The sequence below is a fragment of the Delphinapterus leucas genome, chromosome 8 (genome assembly GCF_059928025.1).
Source record: "Delphinapterus leucas isolate spDelLeu-1000000601 "Yukka" chromosome 8, BTC_Dleu_Yukka2, whole genome shotgun sequence".
Taxonomy (NCBI): domain Eukaryota; kingdom Metazoa; phylum Chordata; class Mammalia; order Artiodactyla; family Monodontidae; genus Delphinapterus; species Delphinapterus leucas.
This window is the reverse complement of record NC_143136.1, coordinates 19,177,566-19,197,283: the sequence shown is the minus strand read 5'-3', so window position 1 is coordinate 19,197,283 and position 19,718 is coordinate 19,177,566. Positions and strand designations below refer to the sequence as shown.

Below are 19,718 nucleotides of genomic sequence, written 5' to 3'. Positions count from 1 at the left end.
CTGAGCCTGAAACTCGTCTAGAAAGTGGTGGTTGGGTTGGGCTGAAGCCCATGGACCATTCATTGGCTTTTCCACTAATGTATCGTATGACTATGAACAAATGAATAATTTCCCCTTCCTTGGGCTTATGTTTCTCATGTGTAAAATGGGAAGCTTGGATTAGAGTATCTCCAAGATATCTCTAAGAACTTTCAAGCTCCGTTATTCTATATTATGGTTGAAAACATACCAACTCAAATCATAATGGGACATATTTACTTGTAGTTGAAAAAAACATCATCACCATACTAGTTGGGAGGGTTCAATTTAATTAAAAATATTTTCCAAGTTATGTATTATATGCTTGTTGTTGGTTATAACTTTCATGGATGCTCTCCACTCACAGAGATAGATGTAGGTTTTAGCCTTAAAGTTATACCTAGAAAAGTTAAGATTATTCTGGCAGTGACAAACTGAAAGATGGGATGAGTGTATTATATATGCATATATCAATTAAGGTAAATAATTGAGAATCATTGGTGATTCTCAGTGCCACGGCTTGTAATTGGATATATTACAGGCTTCTTTTTACTATAGTGTGTTAAAAGAGCTCCAAAAACAATGAATGGCTTTTGATTTTCCCTAGTTGCTTGATATCCATGTTTTTTAAAGTCATTTTTTAAGGGATTAAAGTTGATCCTGGTGGTGGAAGTAGTAGCAGCAACACTGATGATAACTAAGTATGTGTTTATAACATGCCAGGCATCAGGCTAGTCTCTTTACATTTATTATTTCATCTTATCTTCACAACAAACTCATGAAGTAGATAGTATTATTATCCCCATTTTATAGATGAAGAAACGAGGCCTAGAAGGGTTTTTGCACCACTTGCCAGAAGTGACACAACTAGTGAGTAGTGGAATAGATCTCTCTGATTCTGGAATGCAAGGACCTACTGCCATGACATGTTTGGAAAGGAAACGGACTGGTTGGAAGGTTCATTTTATCTGTCTTTGATGCTTATACATTCATTCTGTCATTGCATGTCTTTCTTTCTTTATTCCTGGTTCCTTCACAGGTGGGTGGTTTCAGAGCTTAATTTCTGGGCCCTTTTTTCAAGGTTCTGGGAAGAGAATAGAGAATGTTCTTCAAGAGCTCTTTAACCTGATGTCTGACCCTGAGGGCAAGATTTGTGTCTCAGGTATGCTCTACAGTATTTGAGACCCAAATCTTGCCAAGGGAGTAAATCCTGGAAGTTAATTTTTTATGGTGACGGATGGTAACTAGTCTTATTGTGGTGATCATCTCGCAATGTATACAGATATCAAATCATTATATTGTACACCTGAAACCAATATAATGTTATATGTCAATTATACCTCAATAATAATAATAAAAAACATTTGGGTCTCACAGGTTTTCACAGGTCAGGCCATCATTGGACTTGATTGTTCAGATTTAGAACTGGAGCTAAACATGATATATACCCCTTTGTGATCTATTTATAACTGTTTACTCTAAAGCCAGTTTCCTAAATATGTTATACCATATATGTCTTTAAAAGCTGTTTTGCTAACCTGTGATAACCTTTTTTGTTTTAACATATATACTTTTTAAATCTCATTTTTTGAGTGACCGTCGTTTCCCCAAGAAATATTTTAACAACCACAGAAAGTTTCAGATTTAAGTCCTGCAAATCCTACTGTTGGGAGAGTTTTACTCTTGGAGAAGCACCTAAAACCTGAAGTTCCAATAAATAGGTCTATTCTGGTTTTTATTTTCTTTCCAACAACACTTTTAGTTTATCTTTTTTTTTTCATAAATTTATTTTATTTATTTTTGGCTGCGTTGGGTCTTTGTTGCTGCGCGCGGGCTTTCTCTAGTTGCAGCGAGCGGGGGCTACTCTTTGTTGCGGTGCGCAGGCTTCTCATTGTGGTGGCTTCTCTTGTTGTGGAGCACGGGCTCTAGGCTCGCGGGCTCAGTAGTTGTGGCACTCGGGCTTAGCTGCTCCACGGCATGTGGGATCTTCCCAGACCAGAGATCTAACCCGTGTCCCCTGCATTGACAGGTGGATTCCTAACCAGTGCGCCACCAGGGAAGTCCCTAGTTTATCTTTTTGCAGGTTTTCCCCAACATAATAAAGAAAACTCCTGGGGTTTGAGGTTCATTTATTTATTTATTTAGCTTGTTTTTTGAGGTTCATTTAAATAAAAATATATTTTAAAAATTTATTGAAGTGCAGTTGACTTATACTTCAAAATAAAAAACCTGAATTTTGCCTTCAGACTTTTTAAACGTTTTCCTTTTTAAAATACCTTATTGGTTTTTAAAATTCAAAAGTAATACTTATTGGAAAAATTCCATCCCATCCTCCTAAGTAATTCTCATCAGTAATTTGGTGTGTATTCTTCTTCCCTCCTTTGTGCTGAAACATGCAGATAGGCATGTGGATATGTAGGATTTCCTCTCTTCCTCTTAAAATTGTACCATATTATACTTATTACTCTGCAACTGGCTTTTAAAAAATTGACCCATACCCAGCTTGCTTAGAAAGGTAACAGGTTTGGGGGACAGCTGAGGGTGGCAGCAGCCCCTGAATATTAAGCTCCTGTTTGGGAAGCATGTTTCCACCCACATGAACATCCCTGCCTAACCGGGGTGAGACCCAACCACCTACTGGATGGCTATGGCAAGAGAGCCTGGAGATCAGCTTGGTAGCTCTCTCTGTCCCCTTGGCCTACGGAGCTAAGGTCCAGAATCTGAGCACCCCAAGAACCCTCATTTGCTCCTCCTTTATTCCTCATCCTCCACACAGAGGGACTGGAACCACCGTAGCTCCATAGCTCATTTCACATACAGAAGATTCTGGAGTTGTATCATCCTAAGATAATCACAGTAAACATTCATTAAGCATTCACCATTTGCCAGGCACTGATCTAAGCACGTTAATTATCCTGCTAAGATAGGCACTCTTATTATTCCCATTTTACAGAAGGGGAAACCGAGGCACAGAGGATTTAAGTCACCTGCCTAAGGTCACTCAGCCAGTCATCATCTGACCTGTGATTTGACCCTAGACAGACTGATTCCAGATGCCCACCTTAACTACTTCCTTTATGCTGTTAGTGAGATTCTGAAGTTTTGTGATTCAAAGATTCTGTTATTTGAAAGTTTGTGATTCTTTAATTCTAGGTCTAGGAGTCTGAGATTTTCCTCGAGTCCATAGGGGTCTCAGGGTGGGAAGATACCATCTAATCCAATCCCCACCAGATACTTACATTGGTGTCTCTCCTGCATTCTCTACAGGCAAGGACAGCAGTGGTACCGGCTCCGCCAGGCTCTGAACCAGCGGTTGCTGAAGCCAGCTGAGGCTGCGCTCTACACAGATGCTCTGAATGAGGTGATTGAGGACTTCATGACTCGACTGAACCAGCAGCGGGCAGAGAGCGCCTCAGGGGACCATGTGCCCGACATCGCTCACAATTTCTACTTCTTTGCCTTGGAAGGTACCCTTGTGGGGAGAGGGGCTGGGTGGGCGTGAGTCGGGTAGGTTGTGCTCTCCTCCTCGAAGCCCCCTGGACTCCGTGTGCCGTGGCCCTGCCTCCTGTGACGGCCCCTGTGCACCGCCAGCTGTTTGCTACGTCCTGTTTGAGAAACGTATTGGCTGCCTGGAGCGCTCCATCCCCCAGGACACCAAGACCTTCGTCAGATCTGTCGGGCTCATGTTCCAGAACTCGCTGTACGCCACCTTCCTCCCCAAGTGGACTCGTTCCCTGCTGCCCTTCTGGAGGCGGTATCTGGATGGCTGGAACACCATCTTCTCTTTTGGTGAGGAGTCCAGGGAAAGAAGTTGGGGCGTGGGTCCCAGGGCCTGTGCGGTAACAGCCCCCTCAGGACCCTCTCCCGGGATCTTCTCTCTTGGTCGTTGGGAGAGCATGACTTTTGACCTCATCCTCCCCTGTTCTCCATTGTCCCCACAGGGAAGAAGCTGATTGATCAGAAATTAGAGGAGATAGAGGCCCAACTTCAGACAGGGGGCCCAGAGAAGGCCCAGATATCTGGTTACCTGCACTTCCTACTGACCAGTGGACAGCTCAGTCCTCGTGACGCTGAGGGCAGCCTGCCCGAGCTGCTCATGGCTGGAGTAGACACGGTGCGTGAGAGGGGCAGGCGAGGAGACCAGGGCCTCCCAGCTCCCATCCTGAGCCAATTCCCTACTCTACCCCACCTGAGCCTGACCTTCATCAGATACCTGCTTCTCTCTCCGTAACGTGGATGTAGAGCTGGAAGGAAAACAGGGTGGTCATTCAGCCTGGTGGAGGCGGGCAGGGAGTGGTCCTTGTGTAAGAGGGATTCCCTCACGCCCTGGAGCCTCTGTCAGACAGCTGGGAAGTTTCATGTCACATCTAACCCACTCCCTCGTGCTGTCAGCTAAGCACAGAGTTGAAGAGCTTGCCCACAGCACCTTCTTAGTGGGACCTCTTTCCTGTCCTTTCGTCACATTGGATTTCTCTGTCACAGTCTTCTCTGCTGTTACAGTGCAGTTCTCCATCACATTGGTCCTTAGCCCACTGTGAAGTCACGTGGAGCGTGGAGGGAGAGCCCCATGAATCCCTGAGTCTAATCCTGCCACACTCGTGGCAAATTAATTTTTCTCCCACATTTTGCACGCATGCACTCACACACCCTCCCACCACCTTAACTGGCCTCTTTCTTAGAGATCTTTCCTCACTTCATCTCTTACTCTACCTCCCAGACGTCCAACACGCTGACGTGGGCCCTGTACCATCTTTCAAAGAACCCAGAGATCCAGGCGGCCCTGCATGAAGAAGTGGTGGGCATGGTGCCCGCCGGGCAGGTGCCCCAGTACAAGGACTTTGCCCACATGCCCCTGCTCAAAGCTGTGCTTAAGGAGACGCTGCGGTAGGATGCTGTCCCCGGGAGCAAGGGTCTGTGTGTGGACGAGGACTCAGAGACAGGACTGGGAGTGGGGGCTGGTAGGCTGCGGCCTGGGCTAGGGATGAGATGGGAAGAAGGTCCCGGGGGACCAGAGGGGTGTGGCTGAGGGGGTGGGCACTCTGCCCCTCCTTGGATCCAGAGGCAGATCTGCACGTTCTTTTACCTGCAGTCTCTATCCTGTGGTCCCCGTGAACTCCCGGGTCATAGTGGACAAGGAAATTGAAGTTGGTGGCTTCCTCTTCCCCAAGAACGTGAGTAGGGCTGGAGAGCCAGGGTTCCCAGGGGGACCCTGCAGCCCTCTGCTGATGTGCCACCCATTCTTTGTCTGCAGACCCAGTTTGTGTTCTGCCACTACGTGGTGTCCCGGGACCCTTGCATCTTCCCTGAGCCGGACAGCTTCCAGCCCCAACGTTGGCTGAGGAAGAGCCAGCCTGATGCCCTCAGGGCCCAACACCCATTCGGCTCTGTGCCCTTTGGTTACGGGGTCCGGGCCTGCCTGGGCCGCAGGATTGCAGAGCTGGAGATGCAGCTGCTGCTGACAAGGGTGAACGGGGAGAGACAGGAGGGCCGCGCGGGCCACGGGTGCCGAAGGAGGCGGGAGGCACGGGGTGGGAGCGTGTGGAGGAGGGCGGTGCATGGAGGCCACAGACTCTAATCGCCCGTGCGCCTTTTACTTCCCAGCTGATCCAGCAGTACGAGGTGGCCCTGGCCCCTGAGACGGGGGAGGTGACAAGTGTGGCTCGAATCGTGCTCGTTCCCAATAAGAAGGTGGGCCTGCGTTTCCTGCAGAGACAGAGCTGAGCCTCCTTCCCACCCTCCCTGGCACATGAAGAAGGAGAGGAAGGGGCTGCCAGGTGCCAGAGGTTGGAGAAACTCAGTGTAGTTCCTGTTGAACCCTGAGCTTTTGCCACTTTCATCATTTTGAGCATCTCCCTCTCAGATAAAAAGCCGCCTCCGTGGCACGTCGCTGACCTTGGGGAAAATATAGAATAAAGGGGCTTTTATTCATAATTGGAGACCTTTGTGATTCTTTCTGACAACCCAGCATCTGAACCTCTTTCTGTGTTTGGGGAACACCCTCTCCCCACTTAGCAAACCTGGTGGGAGGCAGAACCGCCTCCCTTCGTGGAAGCTGAGAACCCCGTATGCTTTCCCAGACCTCACAGAGAAGCCTTAGCTTCACCTGGCATTGGCTGAGGCCCTGCCCAGGTAGAAGCTGCAGAGCCATTCCCCAGGCACCGAGAGGACACCCTCTTTTGAATAGAAAGTGCTTAGATACAGGCAGTGACATGCTATAAAAATGGTCGGAAGAATTCTAGGCCAGGCCTACAGGAATGACTCTAGGGACACCACTGGGGGGCTGATCAGTCTGGAAAGCCCCGTGTTGGTCACACTCAGAAGAATGAGAGTTGGGAAGCTGTCACTACAACTATTGGCCCCAGAGCTACTCCATGTCTCCCAGGTCTATGCTGACTAAAGAAAAAAAGAAAAGATGCCCCCTCCTCCCAACTACCCCTGACAACAGGAAGAACAGGAGCAGCCGAGGGTGGTCTCTGTCTCACGACCACCTTCCAAATCTCTCACGTACAACTGAGAGGTGGAGCCTAAATCCCACCTGGAACTTGAAGAGAGTCTGGGGATTGTAGTTTCTAACTTTCCAGCCTCTTCAGTACAGGAAGCCAACAAGAAGGAAAGTGGGTTGGCATCGAGATCCAGTGTACCACAACACAAGCCTGAGAAGTCAACAAATCCCAGCCTCAAGGAGGCCCAGCCCTAGTGGGAAATTTCTGCTGAGTCATAGAAAACTAAAGCAGAATTTCTTCTGTCTGTGGGGATTTGAGTTTGAGCCTATTAAAAAACTCACGTCATTGCCCTGATTAAAATCCTTCCATGGCTCCCCTCAGTCCTGAGGCAAAGTCCTAAGTGGCTTAGAAGACTCGGTGTTCTGGCACCCTGGCCTCCACACTCCCCTATCCCCCCTCCACCCTTCCACAGCTGAGCCCAAATTCCTTGTATTTCCCTGAGCACATTATGCTCTTTCCGGCCTCAATACTTTGTACTTAATGTCTGCTGTCCTTGGAACACCCTCTTCACCAACTGGCCTGTCGTCTCACAGAACTTGCTCTTCCTCTAGACTCAGCTCAAATGTCGCCGCCTCTGCAAAGCCTTCCCTGACCTCTCAGGGTGAGCCTGAGCACTTCCTCTTGTGCTCTCCCCCGTCCACCCCCTAGAACCGAGCGCTCAGCCCGGTCACCGTGTCGTAGGCCCGACTGTCTCCCCAGCCAGCTGGGAGCCCCATGGAGGGCATAATCCCAATGTCGAACTCTTGTGTCTAGCACAGAGTTAATAAAGGTAACGCATACATGTTTGTTGAATGCGACTGGAATAGGAGGAAGGGAAGGGAAGGAGAGGGGGAAGATACAGAGCTTTCCATATTGAGAAGAGAAACCTGGAGAGAATTGGGCAGGATGCCTGATTATAAGGCCACGGCTCTCGAACCCACCTGTGCAGGGGTTCACTGTAAGAACTCTTTATAAATGTAGAGGACGGGGGCTGGGCGCCAAGGGTGCTAGGATCTCTGTCACAAAGTCAACCAGGGCAGACTGCTGCCTTTCCCAGTGTGCTCCTCCTCAGACCACCAAGGGTCAGCTGCCCAAGCCACGTGAACGCCTCAGTGCTGGCACGCTGGGTGGCGGGAAGTCCGTGTGATGTGGCTTGGGATTGAGGTTTTGTAGAGCTGTCCAAGAGTGTCACTGTCCATGTCTGCAGCTCAGTTTATGAATTTATAGGCTAATCTCACATCAAAATCTGTGAAGATCTTGTATATCCATAGGCTAGAATATTATTGAGCCATAAGAAACGAATGAAGTACTGAGTCATGCTACGTCATGGATGAACCTTGAAAACATTATGTTAATGAAGGAAACCAGACACAAAAGACCACATCTTGTATGATTCCACTGACATGAAATGTCTGGAATAAGCAAATCCATAGAGACAGAAAGTAAGTTAGTGGTTGCCGGGAGAATGGGGAGTGATTTTCAATGGATACGGAGTTTCTTTGGGATGACAAGTGTGTTCTGGAATTAGTGGTGATGGTTGCCCAACTTCGTGAATATACTAAATACCACTGAATTATACACGCTGCAAGAGTGAACTTTATGGTGTGTGAGTTATATCTCAATTTAAAAAATCTGTGAAGATCAGTTTGGTAAGATTATTGTAGAAATAGCTGCCAATGGAAGCCATACCTCCAGAGGCGCCACAGGAAATTGTGAAGCAGCAGTGCCCTGCTGTGCATCTGCAGGGCCTAAAATCCAGTCTCTAATCAGAAATCAGCAATGCAGAACCGAAACAAGAGCTCAGAGGACTGGTGAAGTAATGATGTCCTTGTGAGGATTAATCAAAGAGCAGGCTATGTCCCCTTACATTTTGATGAGGTGTAGCCACAACCTCAGAGGCTCCCCACCAAAAGTGACAAGCGACAAGCTGTGTTCTAAAAGATACAAAAGCTGAAGAGCTATTAACGCAGCTATGAAACCTTGCCCAGAGGTCGCTACTGGAAAGCCCACAGACACAGCTCCGGGAAGAAAAGAGTCAAAGACTCCTACTCAAAACAGAGAAAAGGGACTTCCTGGTGGCGCATTGAATGAGAATCCGCCTGCCAATGCAGGGGACACAGGATTGAGCCCTGGCTCGGGGGGGATCCCACATGCCGCGGAGCAACTAAGCCCGTGCGCCGCAACTATTGAGCCTGTGCTCTAGAGCCCGCGAGCCACAACTACTGAAGCCCGCGCACCTAGAGCCTGTGCGCCTAGAGCCCGTGCTCCTCAACAGAAGCCACCGCGATGAGAAGCCCACGCACCGCAACGAAGAGTAGCTCCCGCTCGCCGCAACTAGAGAAAGCCCGCGCATAGCAACGAAGAGTCAACACAGCCAAAAATAAAATAAATTAATTTTTTTAAAAAAACAGACAAAAACAAAATACAGCACGGTCAAAGAGGTTTTCTCTTTATACCTGAGGTTCTTTAAAAAAAAATTTAAGATATCTATTGAAATATACCTACAGAAAAACGAATATGCCATAAGTGTACATGAAGTTCCTCTGCTTATATTGGGAGTTGAAAATGGCCTCTGTCTGTTTATTTTCCATCACATTGCCTGGACAAGACATTTAATGTAAATGGAAAAAATTACTTTCTTTGGCAATGATTCATTCAAATACATATAATAGCTATAGGATACAATATTGTAAATCAACTATGCTTTAATTTTAAAAAAAAATCCAAGGTTTAGAAAACACACAGATAGCTGCAGGATGGATGTGATGTAATACGTGTGCTCTTTCCCTTGCAACCTTCTCTCTGGAGAGTGAAAGCATCAGCCCTGGTGTGAGGGTTGGCCCAAAGGCCATCAGTGGCCAGTGATGGGGTGCATTTCCAGGGTCTGGGGGCTCAGGAACTCTGGACTGCCCCCGTAAGTCACAGTGCAGGGATGTCACAGTGAGGCTCCCTAATAACCCACCTGACTGTATAAGGAAAGAAGAATAGGATTTAGGATAATCACTGAAGAGTAGACATTAATTCAGCACAGCAGCTACATCTTTGACTGAAAAGAATGTGCACATTTCGTTACTCCTAATTCCAGCTAATTTGAATTTGTTGGCCACATTAGGATCCATGTTTCTGGGTACGACTTTGAGAAAACAGCTTGCCTTCTTAAACACTATGCAGCGCTCCTGGGAATAAAAAGAGAGAATCCAGTGTTTTCTGGCTATCCACATACTCGTGTTTTATAGAAGTTTTAGCCCTGAATGTATTTTGGCTTGGTAATATCGGTTTATTTTCAGGTCATTATTTATGACTCCACTTTTTTTCCCCAAAGTTAATCACTAGTTTTATTTATGTTTTTCATTGTTTGGTTTTTCTTTTTTTGTTTTTTTTACACCTTTATTGGAGTATAATTGCTTTACAATGGTGTGTTAGTTTCTGCTGTATAACAAAGTGGATCCCCTATACGTATACATATAACCTCATATCCTCTCCCTCTTGCGTGTCTCTCCCACCCTCCCTATCCCACCCCTCTAGGTGGTCACAAAGCACCGAGCTGATCTCCCTATGCTATGCGACTGCTTCCCACCAGCTATCTATTTTACATTTGGTAGGGTATATATGTCAGTGCAACTCTCTCACTTCATCCCGTCTTACCCTTCCCCCTCCCTGTGTCCTCAAGTCCATTCTCTACATCTGCGTCTTTATTCCTGTCCTGCCCCTAGGTTCATCAGAACCTTTTTTTTTTTTTTTCAGATTCCATATATATGTGTTAGCATACGGTATTTGTTTTTCTCTTTCTGACTTACTTCACTCTGTATGACAGACTCTACATCCAACCACCTCACTGCAAATAACTCAATTTCAATTCTTTTTTTTTTTTTTTTTTTTTGCGGTACGCAGGCTTCTCACTGTTGTGGCCTCTCCCGTTGCGGAGCACAGGCTCCGTACGCGCAGGCTCAGCGGCCATGGCTCACGGGCCTAGCCGCTCCGCGGCATGTGGGATCTTCCCAGACTGGGGCACGAACCCGTGTCCCCTGCATCGGCAGGCGGACTCTCAACCACTGCGCCACCAGGGAAGCCCCAATTTCATTTCTTTTTATGGCTAATGTTCCATTGTATACACGTGCCACATCTTCTCTATCCATTCATCTGTCGATGGACACTTAGGTTGCTTCCATGTCCTGGCTATTGTAAATAGAGCTGCAATGAACATTTTGGTACATGACTTTTTGAATTATGGTTTTCTCAGGGTATATGCCCAGTAGTGGGATTGCTGGATCATATGGTAGTTCTATTTTTAGTTTTTTTAAGGAACCTCCATACTGTTCTCCATAGTGGCTGTATCAGTTTACATTCCCACCAACAGTGCAAGAGGGTTCCCTTTTCTCCACACCCTCTCCAGCATTTATTGTTTGTAGATTTTTTGATGGTGGCCATTCTGACTGGTGTGAGGTGATACCTCACTGTGGCTTTGATTTGCATTTCTCTAATGATTAGTGATGTTGAACATCCTTTCATGTGTTTGTTGGCCGTCTGTATATCTTCTTTGGAGAAATGTCTATTTAGGTCTTCTGCCCGTTTTTGGATTGGGTTGTTTGTTTTTTTTGGTATTAAGCTGCATGAGCTGCTTGTATATTTTGGAGATTAATCCTTTGTCAGTTGCTTCATTTGCAAATATTTTGTCCCATTCTGATGGTTGTATGACTCCACTTTTAATATGCGTGTCCAATAAAAACTAGCTCAACTGTCTTCATGGAATGGATTGTACATGACACTGTGCTGAATTCTTCTGCATTTAAGGATGTTTGAAAGAAGGGTAGTGAGAATACTAACAAATCATATATCTTTTATGTTGTGCCATTACTCTTAGCCGGTGCTTCTTGTACATCTTAGTCATAACAAATTATAGATAGACCCGATAATGTGACAAATGATTTTACTAACCATGAGAAGGAGGCATCCTTATTTCTCAGCATGCTGTCATGCTCCAAGTGTTAGTAATCGTAAATCTCTAGTTTCTACAGAAAATAAATACAATTGCCCAGGTTCCATGCCCAAGTCAGGAAACTAGTATTTCCAGGAATGGAGGCCCTGGAATTTGCATTTTATAAAGCTTCCCAGGTGATCCTGTTGCACATCCAGGGTTGAGAACTACTGAGAGGGTAGGGAGAGGAGAGACGGGTGATGCTAAGGAGGCTATGGGAATCTAGCCCGAAGGCCACAGAACCTCTGGGGGGCCTCGGAGGCCAGGGGAGGAGTTGGACAAATGATGCCGGGAGAACTTGATCAGAACAGGTTCTAGCGCATGAGCAGACAGGACAGCAGGGCAGGGTTTCACTCTTTCATTCTGCGCTTGGGTGGGAGTGGTTGCAGTTCCCAAGGCAACTCTTGGCCTCTCTTCCAGCAGCCATGGCGGGAGGGCTGGGCAAGAGCTGAGGGCTGGGCTGTGGTCAGAGCAGGGCTTCTGAGGCAGAAGGGTAGTACAGTCCCTCACAGAAGGGCCTGAGGGGGCAAACTGCTGGGTCCTCTGGATGGGGAGGTGTCCAGAAGGGTGGAAACTTACCTGTTTTCAACGGGAGCAGAAGGGGAAAGAGTGCTTTCCTCAGGCTGCCCTTTCCACCCACAGCCTGTGCTGTGACAGCTGAACTACTGTTCACACAAAGAGCCACCCGGGACAGCGCCTCAAAGACACCCTGCTACACTTCGCTTAGAGCCAGTGGAGACAGCCCACCCCAGGCTCCCCAAGGACACCATCACTTGAGACAGCCCTGAGGGCACCCCCATCCCATCCTCCCCCTTGAACCCAGGGCCTTCCCAGGTAGGGCCAGAGCAGAGCCAGCACAGACCTATTGGTTACGGCACGACTGGAAACAGAAGTTGAGTGTCTATGAGAAAATGCCTTCACTTACTGCCTGACTCATCAAGCACAGATGGCCCCACTCTGTTGGTCTGTGAGGTAAACGGGGTAGATCATATTTTAGAAATATTAACCTACCCTCTCTCCCTTGGACAGCAGATCTGCAGTGTCATTATCACGGGGGAGGGGGTGACACAGCAGAAGCCCAGTCTTGGCTTTGGAATTTCAAAAGCCTGACTCAACAGGGTAGGTAGCAAGAACTCAAGACACGTACAATGGATTTGGAAGACTATATGATGGGCTAGAGAAAAAGGCCCCCTCTTTCCCTACCGCGTAAAAATTCCACAGGCTGCTGGGTATTGGGGAAGCAAAGAGACTGTAGACATTTGGGGGGGCCCTGAGAAAAGGGCCCTGACAAGGGAGCTGTGTCTGAAGTGAGAGGGGAGTATGACAAATACCCTATAAAGGTTTGGAGATGATAAGGGTAGAAGAGCCCTGGGCCCCATGTTTCCTGTGTAGAGACTGGGAAAACAGCAAAACACAGGGTAGACCAGGCCACTTGCTGTCTGTCTCAGCAGATGGGCTTGGGATAGCCCCACAGAGCTTCCTAAAGTCCAGAGGGGTACAGGGCCCGGAGCTAGAATGTCCCTATGCCCCAGGAGCAGGCAGGCCCAAAGAGGCTTCGTGGTAGGGAGTGAGGGAGCACCTAGCAGGAGCCATGCCCACCGGTGACCAACCAAGTGACGACTACATGGGAATGGGGATGTTTCATCAGGTGCTGGCACGGGTGGATGATGGCTGAGGAAAAAAGTCTTGCACCACTTAAAGCCTCCCCCCCATCACTGAACTTAACCCCAAGAATAGGAGGGAGAGGAACCCCAAATTGGCTGAGACTAATTTCTACAACCTGGTAAAATGGAGTTCGTAATAGAAATTACATTTAGTGTTAGAAAAATTAAGTTACGTTTCTTACATATTAGAGTTTGTGGACTGAGTTGTACCCACTATGTAAGTAACTAACATTTTCTTTAGAGTTTTGCTGTAAATAAAAGATGAAAAAGAAATTTCGGTGGAATAACACTCCACAAGCAAAGGAAACGCCACTTGCAGTGTTTGTCAATTACAGATTTTCCTTCGGGTGTCATTGAATTCAGAAAGGACAGGGATCTTGCCGCAGGTTCAGATCAAATGACCATAGCACTTCCTGAGTGAAAGTTATAAAATCTAAGTTCACGGGCTGTTCTTTTTCTTTTTGTTTTCTCGATGGTTCATCCTCAGTGATCCAAACACAGGCCCTCCCTGGGGACTGAGAACACTGCTTGCTGGTGAGAGCTAAGGATGAGAAAGGAGGGGGGACCTCTCCAACAGGCAGCTCTACAAAACTGCTGCTCTGTGGGGACCCATAGGCAGCCCTGAAAGGCAATGCTGGGGGAGCAGGAGGGCAGTGGCAAAGTTGTGAGGAACCGCTAGGGCAGTTTCCATGGGGGAAGCACACCTGGGACCCCCAGGAGCTGGGGGCACGGGTGCCAGGTAGTCCAGAAGCTGAGGAATCCAGAACCCCTTCCTGAACCCAGGGACTGAGGGCTCCCCACCCCACCAGGGCCAGGTAGGGGGAGAGCAGTGTGGGTGGTACAAATCAGTCAGCCCTGGGGTAATCCTAGTGCCTCTGGTTCAGAGAGCTCCAGGCTTGACTCAGCTGTTCTTAATTTCATCATTCCATGGTGGACCAGGCATTCCTGAGGGCTTCTGGGAGCACAGGCAGGGCAGGGCAACTGGGGAGGGCTGCAGAAGCCTGTGAGGGAAAGAGAAAGGAAGATTAAATGGGGAGGGGAGGTTGCCTTTCCAATAGGGGAACCTCAGTCTTGCCATCCTTGCTAAGCAGGTGGAATCTGCACCTCCACCCTCTGCAAACCCCCAGCAAATGTGCTACCAGGAAAGAGCCTGAGACCACGTCAAACTGACTGCGATGAGTACTTAGAGAGAAGCTCTCTCCTTCCAGCCTTAGTTCTTATCGAGTGTGGAAATTCCACTCAGCCCAGGTTTGGTAACTGGCTTCCTTCCAGTGGAAGTCCAAGCAGGCGGGAATTGACTTGTGAAAGGGCAGGTCGATCTCCTGGGAGACCCTGAAGTCACATCACTGCCTCCAGCCCCTGTCCACCCCTCTTATGAGGGCCTCCATCACCTCAGCTGAGAATGGGACAAAGCAGTGGCCCCGCAGTGAGTCCTGACACTTGTAGCTTTCACGAGGCTGCTCAGCTCTGAACTGGGCCACTCCTATCCTCAGGGGGGCCCCAATCTGAGATCTGGGTGCCCAGGGAGACTGAGGGGCTGGAGCTGAGGTCAATGGCCCAGGGCAGAGCCTACCTGTACAAGAGCCGAACCAGCAAATGGGGGGTGGGGGGAGGTGAAGGCCAAGTCCCCGGCTCCCTTCGCTGGCTTCCGGGTGTGGAAGGTGGCCTAAGAGTGAAGACTCTGATGCTCTCATGCCCCGAGGGCGTCGATGCCAGCAGGGCTCAGCACCAGAGCCTGAAGGATGTCGGAGAGGGACACCACACCCAGGAGGTGCTGGGTCTCATCCACGAGCACCAGCCGGTGCACCTGTGGGTCCACAGAGGCTCATTGAGGGGGCAGTGCCATGTGGCTACAGCAGCCAACGAGGTTGACACTGAGAATTAGGGGCAAACAATTTAACGTAACTGTGGGGGCAAGAGAGTGCCTCCTAGAAACCAGTTAGCGGTGGCTCTGCCTGCCCTAGGGTGGTCAGCTGGCTGCGGCCCTTGGCCCGAGGACCCCAACAACAGGACCAGTCGCCGGCCAGTGTGCACACCAAGAGCTCGGCCATGAGATGGGAGGACAGGGCAGGTGCCCAACGGATAGGGCTAGCTGAAACTGCTCATGAGAAGGACTGGGCCCCATGTGTTGGGAGCATGTACGAAGGGGTGTGGGTACCTGCTCCTGGACAATCCGGTCGATGACTTCCCCCAAGGTCTCGTGGGGCTGGCAGGAAATGACTTTCTCCAGACACAGCGTCCTCTGCCTCAGTGCTTCTCCCACACTCACATCCAGGTGGTTGTATGTTTGTTGGGCTGCCAGGTGCTGGGCAGGAAGGAGAACCGCTCTTAATCAGCCCTCGGCCAGGCTCCAGCCCCACAGATATCTCCCTCTATACACTTGGAAAGGCCCGCCTGGTCCACAGATACCCACCCACACCGATCCCCCCACCTCAGCCTCCCTGTGGCACCCCCAGCTCCCCTCTATTCCCCCAGACACTTACAATCACATCAAAGCGGGAGTAGAGGCCCACGACCTGTCCTGCAGGGGTTGGGGGGCCGGGGAGGAAGGTGAGAGAAAGGGGAGAGGTTCAGGTCAGAACCAGGATGCTGTGTAGGGGCCCGGGGCGGGCTTGCGGAGTGCACTCCTCAGCATCCTCCCCACCCCCAGGCTACTGGCTTTATAATGAGGCATCAGGCCGCCACCACCCTGAACCCACAGATCAAACAGTATCTCAGAGACACCTGACACCATGCCTCCTGATGTGACAAAATATGAGTACAGGGCATCACCTCTGAAATATTCTAGCCTCAGTGTATAGCCTGGGGACTTCCCGGGTGGTGCAGTGGTTAAGAATCCGCCTGCCAATGCAGGGGACACGGGTTCAAGCCCTGGTCCGGGAAGATCCCACATGCCGCGGAGCAACTGAGCCCGTGCCCCGCAACTACTGAGCCGTGTGCCACAACTACTGAAGCCCGCGCGCCTAGAGCCCATGCTCTGCAACAAGAGAAGCCACCACAATTAGAAGCCCGCACACCGCAACGAAGAGTAGCCCCCACTCGCTACAACTAGAGAAAGCCCGTGCGCAGCAACGAAGACCCAACACGGCCAAAAATAAATTAAAAAAAAAAAAAGTATAGCCTGAACCTGATCGAGACTTTAGAACTAATTTCCAGTTTACAGGAAACACAGGAAGAGAGGAACAATGTACAGGCCAACTGCAGAAAACAGAAAAATCTCTGGAAGTGGGACGTTCTACAGGACAATAGACCCAGGCTTCTCATCATCAACGTCATGAAAATTAAGTGGGGAGGGAACTGTTCTAGGTTAAAAGAGACTTAAGGGGCAAAAGAAGCAAATTCAAAGCAGAGACCTTAATTGGATCTTGATTTGAACAAATCAACTATAAAAAAAAGATATTCTTGGGGAAATGGAATTAGGATTGAATATTAGACAGCATTAATAAATTATTCATAATTTTGTTAGGTGATGTAGGAAACATACTTATTTTAAGAGATTCAGATGAAGTGTTAAGGGGTGAAATGACATGATTCTATAATATAATTTACTTTAAATTACTTCAGTGAAAAAAAAAAGAACTGGTTAATGGCAATGTGTTAACAGTAGTTAATCCGGGTGGATAGGTGGGGTTTGTTACAGAGTTTTTTCTACCATTTTCACACATTTGAAATTTTTCATAATCAAAAAATAGATTAAAACACTTCTTGATATTCAGCTTCATTATGGTGATTTTTAACTTTGAAGCAGTTTACAGCCATGGCTCCTTTAACCCTTTTTCAGAGCAAGAAATTGACGCCTGGCTCAGAGAGGCTAAGTAACTGATCCAAGGCTCAAAGCAGGCAGAGACTTGTAGCCCTGACTCCATCCTGGGCCGTGAGCTGATGTCACATAGACCCCTGCTACCCCCAGTCCCACCCCAGCCAGAGCCCCCATCTTGGGTGTAGGTACCAGCTTCGTTGACCACAGGCAGTGCAGACACGCGCCGGTCCACAAAGATGTCCAGTGCGGTCAGGATGGGTGCCGTTTCTAGCACCATGGCCAAGTCTCGGAATGTGCCGATGCCCACATCTTGGATGGTGCAGGAGAGGAAGGAGGGCCTGGGCAGCAGGGTGCCCTGCTTGGGTTGGGGCCAGGTAGGGATAAGGGTGGAGTAGTCCCCAGAGGGCTCCCAGCTGCTCCCTCCCCAATCCCTAGGGCTGAAGACTTCTCTGCCCCTCGGGTCTCCCCCTGAGGCTGTGCCCAGGCTCACAAAGATGTGCAGGAACTTGAGCAGCCGCTTGTGTGTGAGGATGTGGAGCACAGCGCCTGAGACTGGGTCCAGGACCGGCAGGCGGTGGATCCGGTTCTTGATGAGGGTATAGACGGCTTCGAACAGGCTGCAGAAGTGGGAGCAGTGAGGCTGGGGCAGCCTGGGGAGAGATGCCCTTCATCCCAGCCCCCAGAAAGGAGGACAGGGTGCCAAGGCTGCCTTGTCCGCAGTTTGCCGACGGTGAGCCCGTGAGTTCAGAACTGAGGAGCTGGGGAAGGGGTCTGTGCAGGGCAAGGAGGCCCAAGTGGGTGGCTGGGGACGCTTACCTGTCACTGGGAGAGATGGAGACCAGAGGCTTGAAGGAGCCTTGAAGGTAGATCTCTGCAGGAAAAACTGGAGTCAGGGCAAGGGAACTGACCACCCTGCCTCACCCAGCAGCCCCCAGCCCCTCGGGCCCCCTGGGCTCCCTATTGCCTTCTCCCTGCTCCCCCCAGGAGATCCCCACCGCCCATCCTCTGCCTGAGGTCCTTAGCCCTACCCTCACCCTCACACCCTCGGCCCCTTTGCCCACTCACCCCTCCAGGTCTCAACCTTATGTTCTTCAATCTCATAGATCTGGACCTAGAACATCAACAGAACTCCTGAAGTCAGACTTGGGCCCCCTGAACTCCCTCCACCCCAGCACAGATGGGTGCCGCCAGAACCCCCAGCCCACTCCTCACCAGGGGGGACCTGTAATAGCGGTGCAGCACCAAGATGAAGTCTGTGATGGTCAGCATCCCTGCAGGGTGGGGGTGGGGGAACGGGGGTCAGCCTGGGACTTGGGGTGGAAGGCAGGCTGAGGGCTCAGCACCCCTGCCCCACCTGGCCAGTGTCCTCGGACTGAGACATAAGTGGGGTTTCGGAAGGAGGAGGGTAGGGCAGCTCCTCCCGTGCCTGAGAAATGGGGTTCTCCCTTTTATGCTTCCCCTGTAATTTCTCTCCTTTCCTCCCCACTTTTTCTTTTCTCCACATTTCTTCCTCTTCCTTTTCTCTTTTCCTACTTAGCACCTATGACATGGGACCACGGGGTAGTAGAGCTGGAGGGGTCAGCTGGTCACAGCTATCCCACAGATGGGGTCTCCCAGCTCGCACATTTCCCCCACGCCAGGCCCCTGCTCAGCTCAAGCCCGTGGTGTGTCAGAGCTCAGCCCCAGAAGCGCCCCACAAGTTCCCCCCTTTCCCTTCCCCACCACCTCTGCCTCCCCAGCCCCTTCTCACCCACAAAGCTCTGCTTCTTGCTGTCCCACAGAGGTGCCGCCCGGACGCCATTGGCCACCAGGGCGAAGAAGGCCTTCTTGATCTGAGCACCGGGGAGAACAGTCGAGGGTGAGTTGCTCACTGCCCCTCAGAGTCCCCTGTCCCAACCGGGGTTCTTCCACAGGGCCTTCTCCCGGGCCCTCCACTACACGAGGCTGCCTGCCACTCGACATGACCCTTGTCGGCACATTTGCTACAGAGATAAGGCTGCTGGTGGCCAGAGGCACTGAGGTGACCCCTTACCAGGCACACCAGGGTGTAGAAAACTAACTTAGTGTTTCTACACCAAAGTCATATGTGTACATATACACATAGGATAGTTTTGGCTAATCTAAGTACTAGAGGTGTAATTATTTATATGTTATGTACGAGATATTTTTTCTAAATAAATTTTACATTGACTCATTTTGGCTTCATCCTAAACAATATTATCTATACAGGCTGGTTGTATTTTTCTAATACGTACCAAAATAAATACAAAACTACTAAATTAAATATATTTGTCTATATACTGCTAGAGTCAAATAGTGAACTGTGGATCATACATATACCCTGCTTCTTCTCTACACTACACACTGCTCTCCTATACGCGGCGAGAAGAAAGGGATCAGGTGTTTCGCAGCCTAGCCTACTGGAAGAGTGGGGACCAGAGCTCATCCTATTTTTCTCTTTTCAAGAGTTCCCCGCTCTTTGTCCTAAGCCACCCTGCAATGTTTTCCATACAATTCGGGGTGTGCAGAATGCTCCCTCTCATCCTGGGTTGGCCCAGGACTCCTCTGAAACTTGTAGGGTAAAGCAGGCCTTCCTATCCCCATTTTAGAGATGAGCGAAGCACAAAGACCTACTCCAAGCCCTATAGATACTGAGTTGCAGAGCTGGGATGACAATTAGGGGGTGTACACAGAGAGAAAAAGCCCTCCTCCGCTGGTCTCCATGGTGCTAAGAAGGAATTCTGGAAGGGGCTTGTAGCGGGGCAGGGCCGGCAGGGCATCCTGGGGGCTGTGAGGGTGGAGGTGGGGCAGAGCTGTGG

The 19,718-nt window shown here is 49.5% G+C and overlaps 2 protein-coding genes across 3 annotated transcripts in view; one reads left to right on the top strand and one right to left on the bottom strand.

The window, feature by feature from the left end:
• The window catches only part of CYP27A1 (cytochrome P450 family 27 subfamily A member 1), a 43,473-nt gene extending 37,524 nt beyond the window's left edge, over positions 1-5,949 (top strand). For both annotated transcript variants that reach the window (XM_022567709.2, XM_022567710.2), the window contains exons 3-9: positions 3,286-3,485; positions 3,610-3,807; positions 3,960-4,132; positions 4,736-4,902; positions 5,108-5,189; positions 5,270-5,482; positions 5,620-5,949. In XM_022567709.2, the coding sequence (XP_022423417.1) occupies positions 3,286-3,485; positions 3,610-3,807; positions 3,960-4,132; positions 4,736-4,902; positions 5,108-5,189; positions 5,270-5,482; positions 5,620-5,739 (1,153 nt within the window). In that variant the 3' untranslated portion in view covers positions 5,740-5,949. The remainder of the gene's footprint in view (positions 1-3,285; positions 3,486-3,609; positions 3,808-3,959; positions 4,133-4,735; positions 4,903-5,107; positions 5,190-5,269; positions 5,483-5,619) is intronic.
• Positions 5,950-14,717: 8,768 nt separating this feature from the next.
• The window catches only part of PRKAG3 (protein kinase AMP-activated non-catalytic subunit gamma 3), a 29,347-nt gene continuing 24,346 nt past the window's right edge, over positions 14,718-19,718 (bottom strand). Inside the window, 9 exon segments of the mRNA XM_089915906.1 lie at positions 14,718-14,946; positions 15,298-15,444; positions 15,623-15,660; positions 17,089-17,257; positions 17,390-17,516; positions 17,716-17,770; positions 17,965-18,010; positions 18,112-18,170; positions 18,650-18,731. Of these exon segments, the coding sequence (XP_089772032.1) occupies positions 14,830-14,946; positions 15,298-15,444; positions 15,623-15,660; positions 17,089-17,257; positions 17,390-17,516; positions 17,716-17,770; positions 17,965-18,010; positions 18,112-18,170; positions 18,650-18,731 (840 nt within the window). The 3' untranslated portion in view covers positions 14,718-14,829.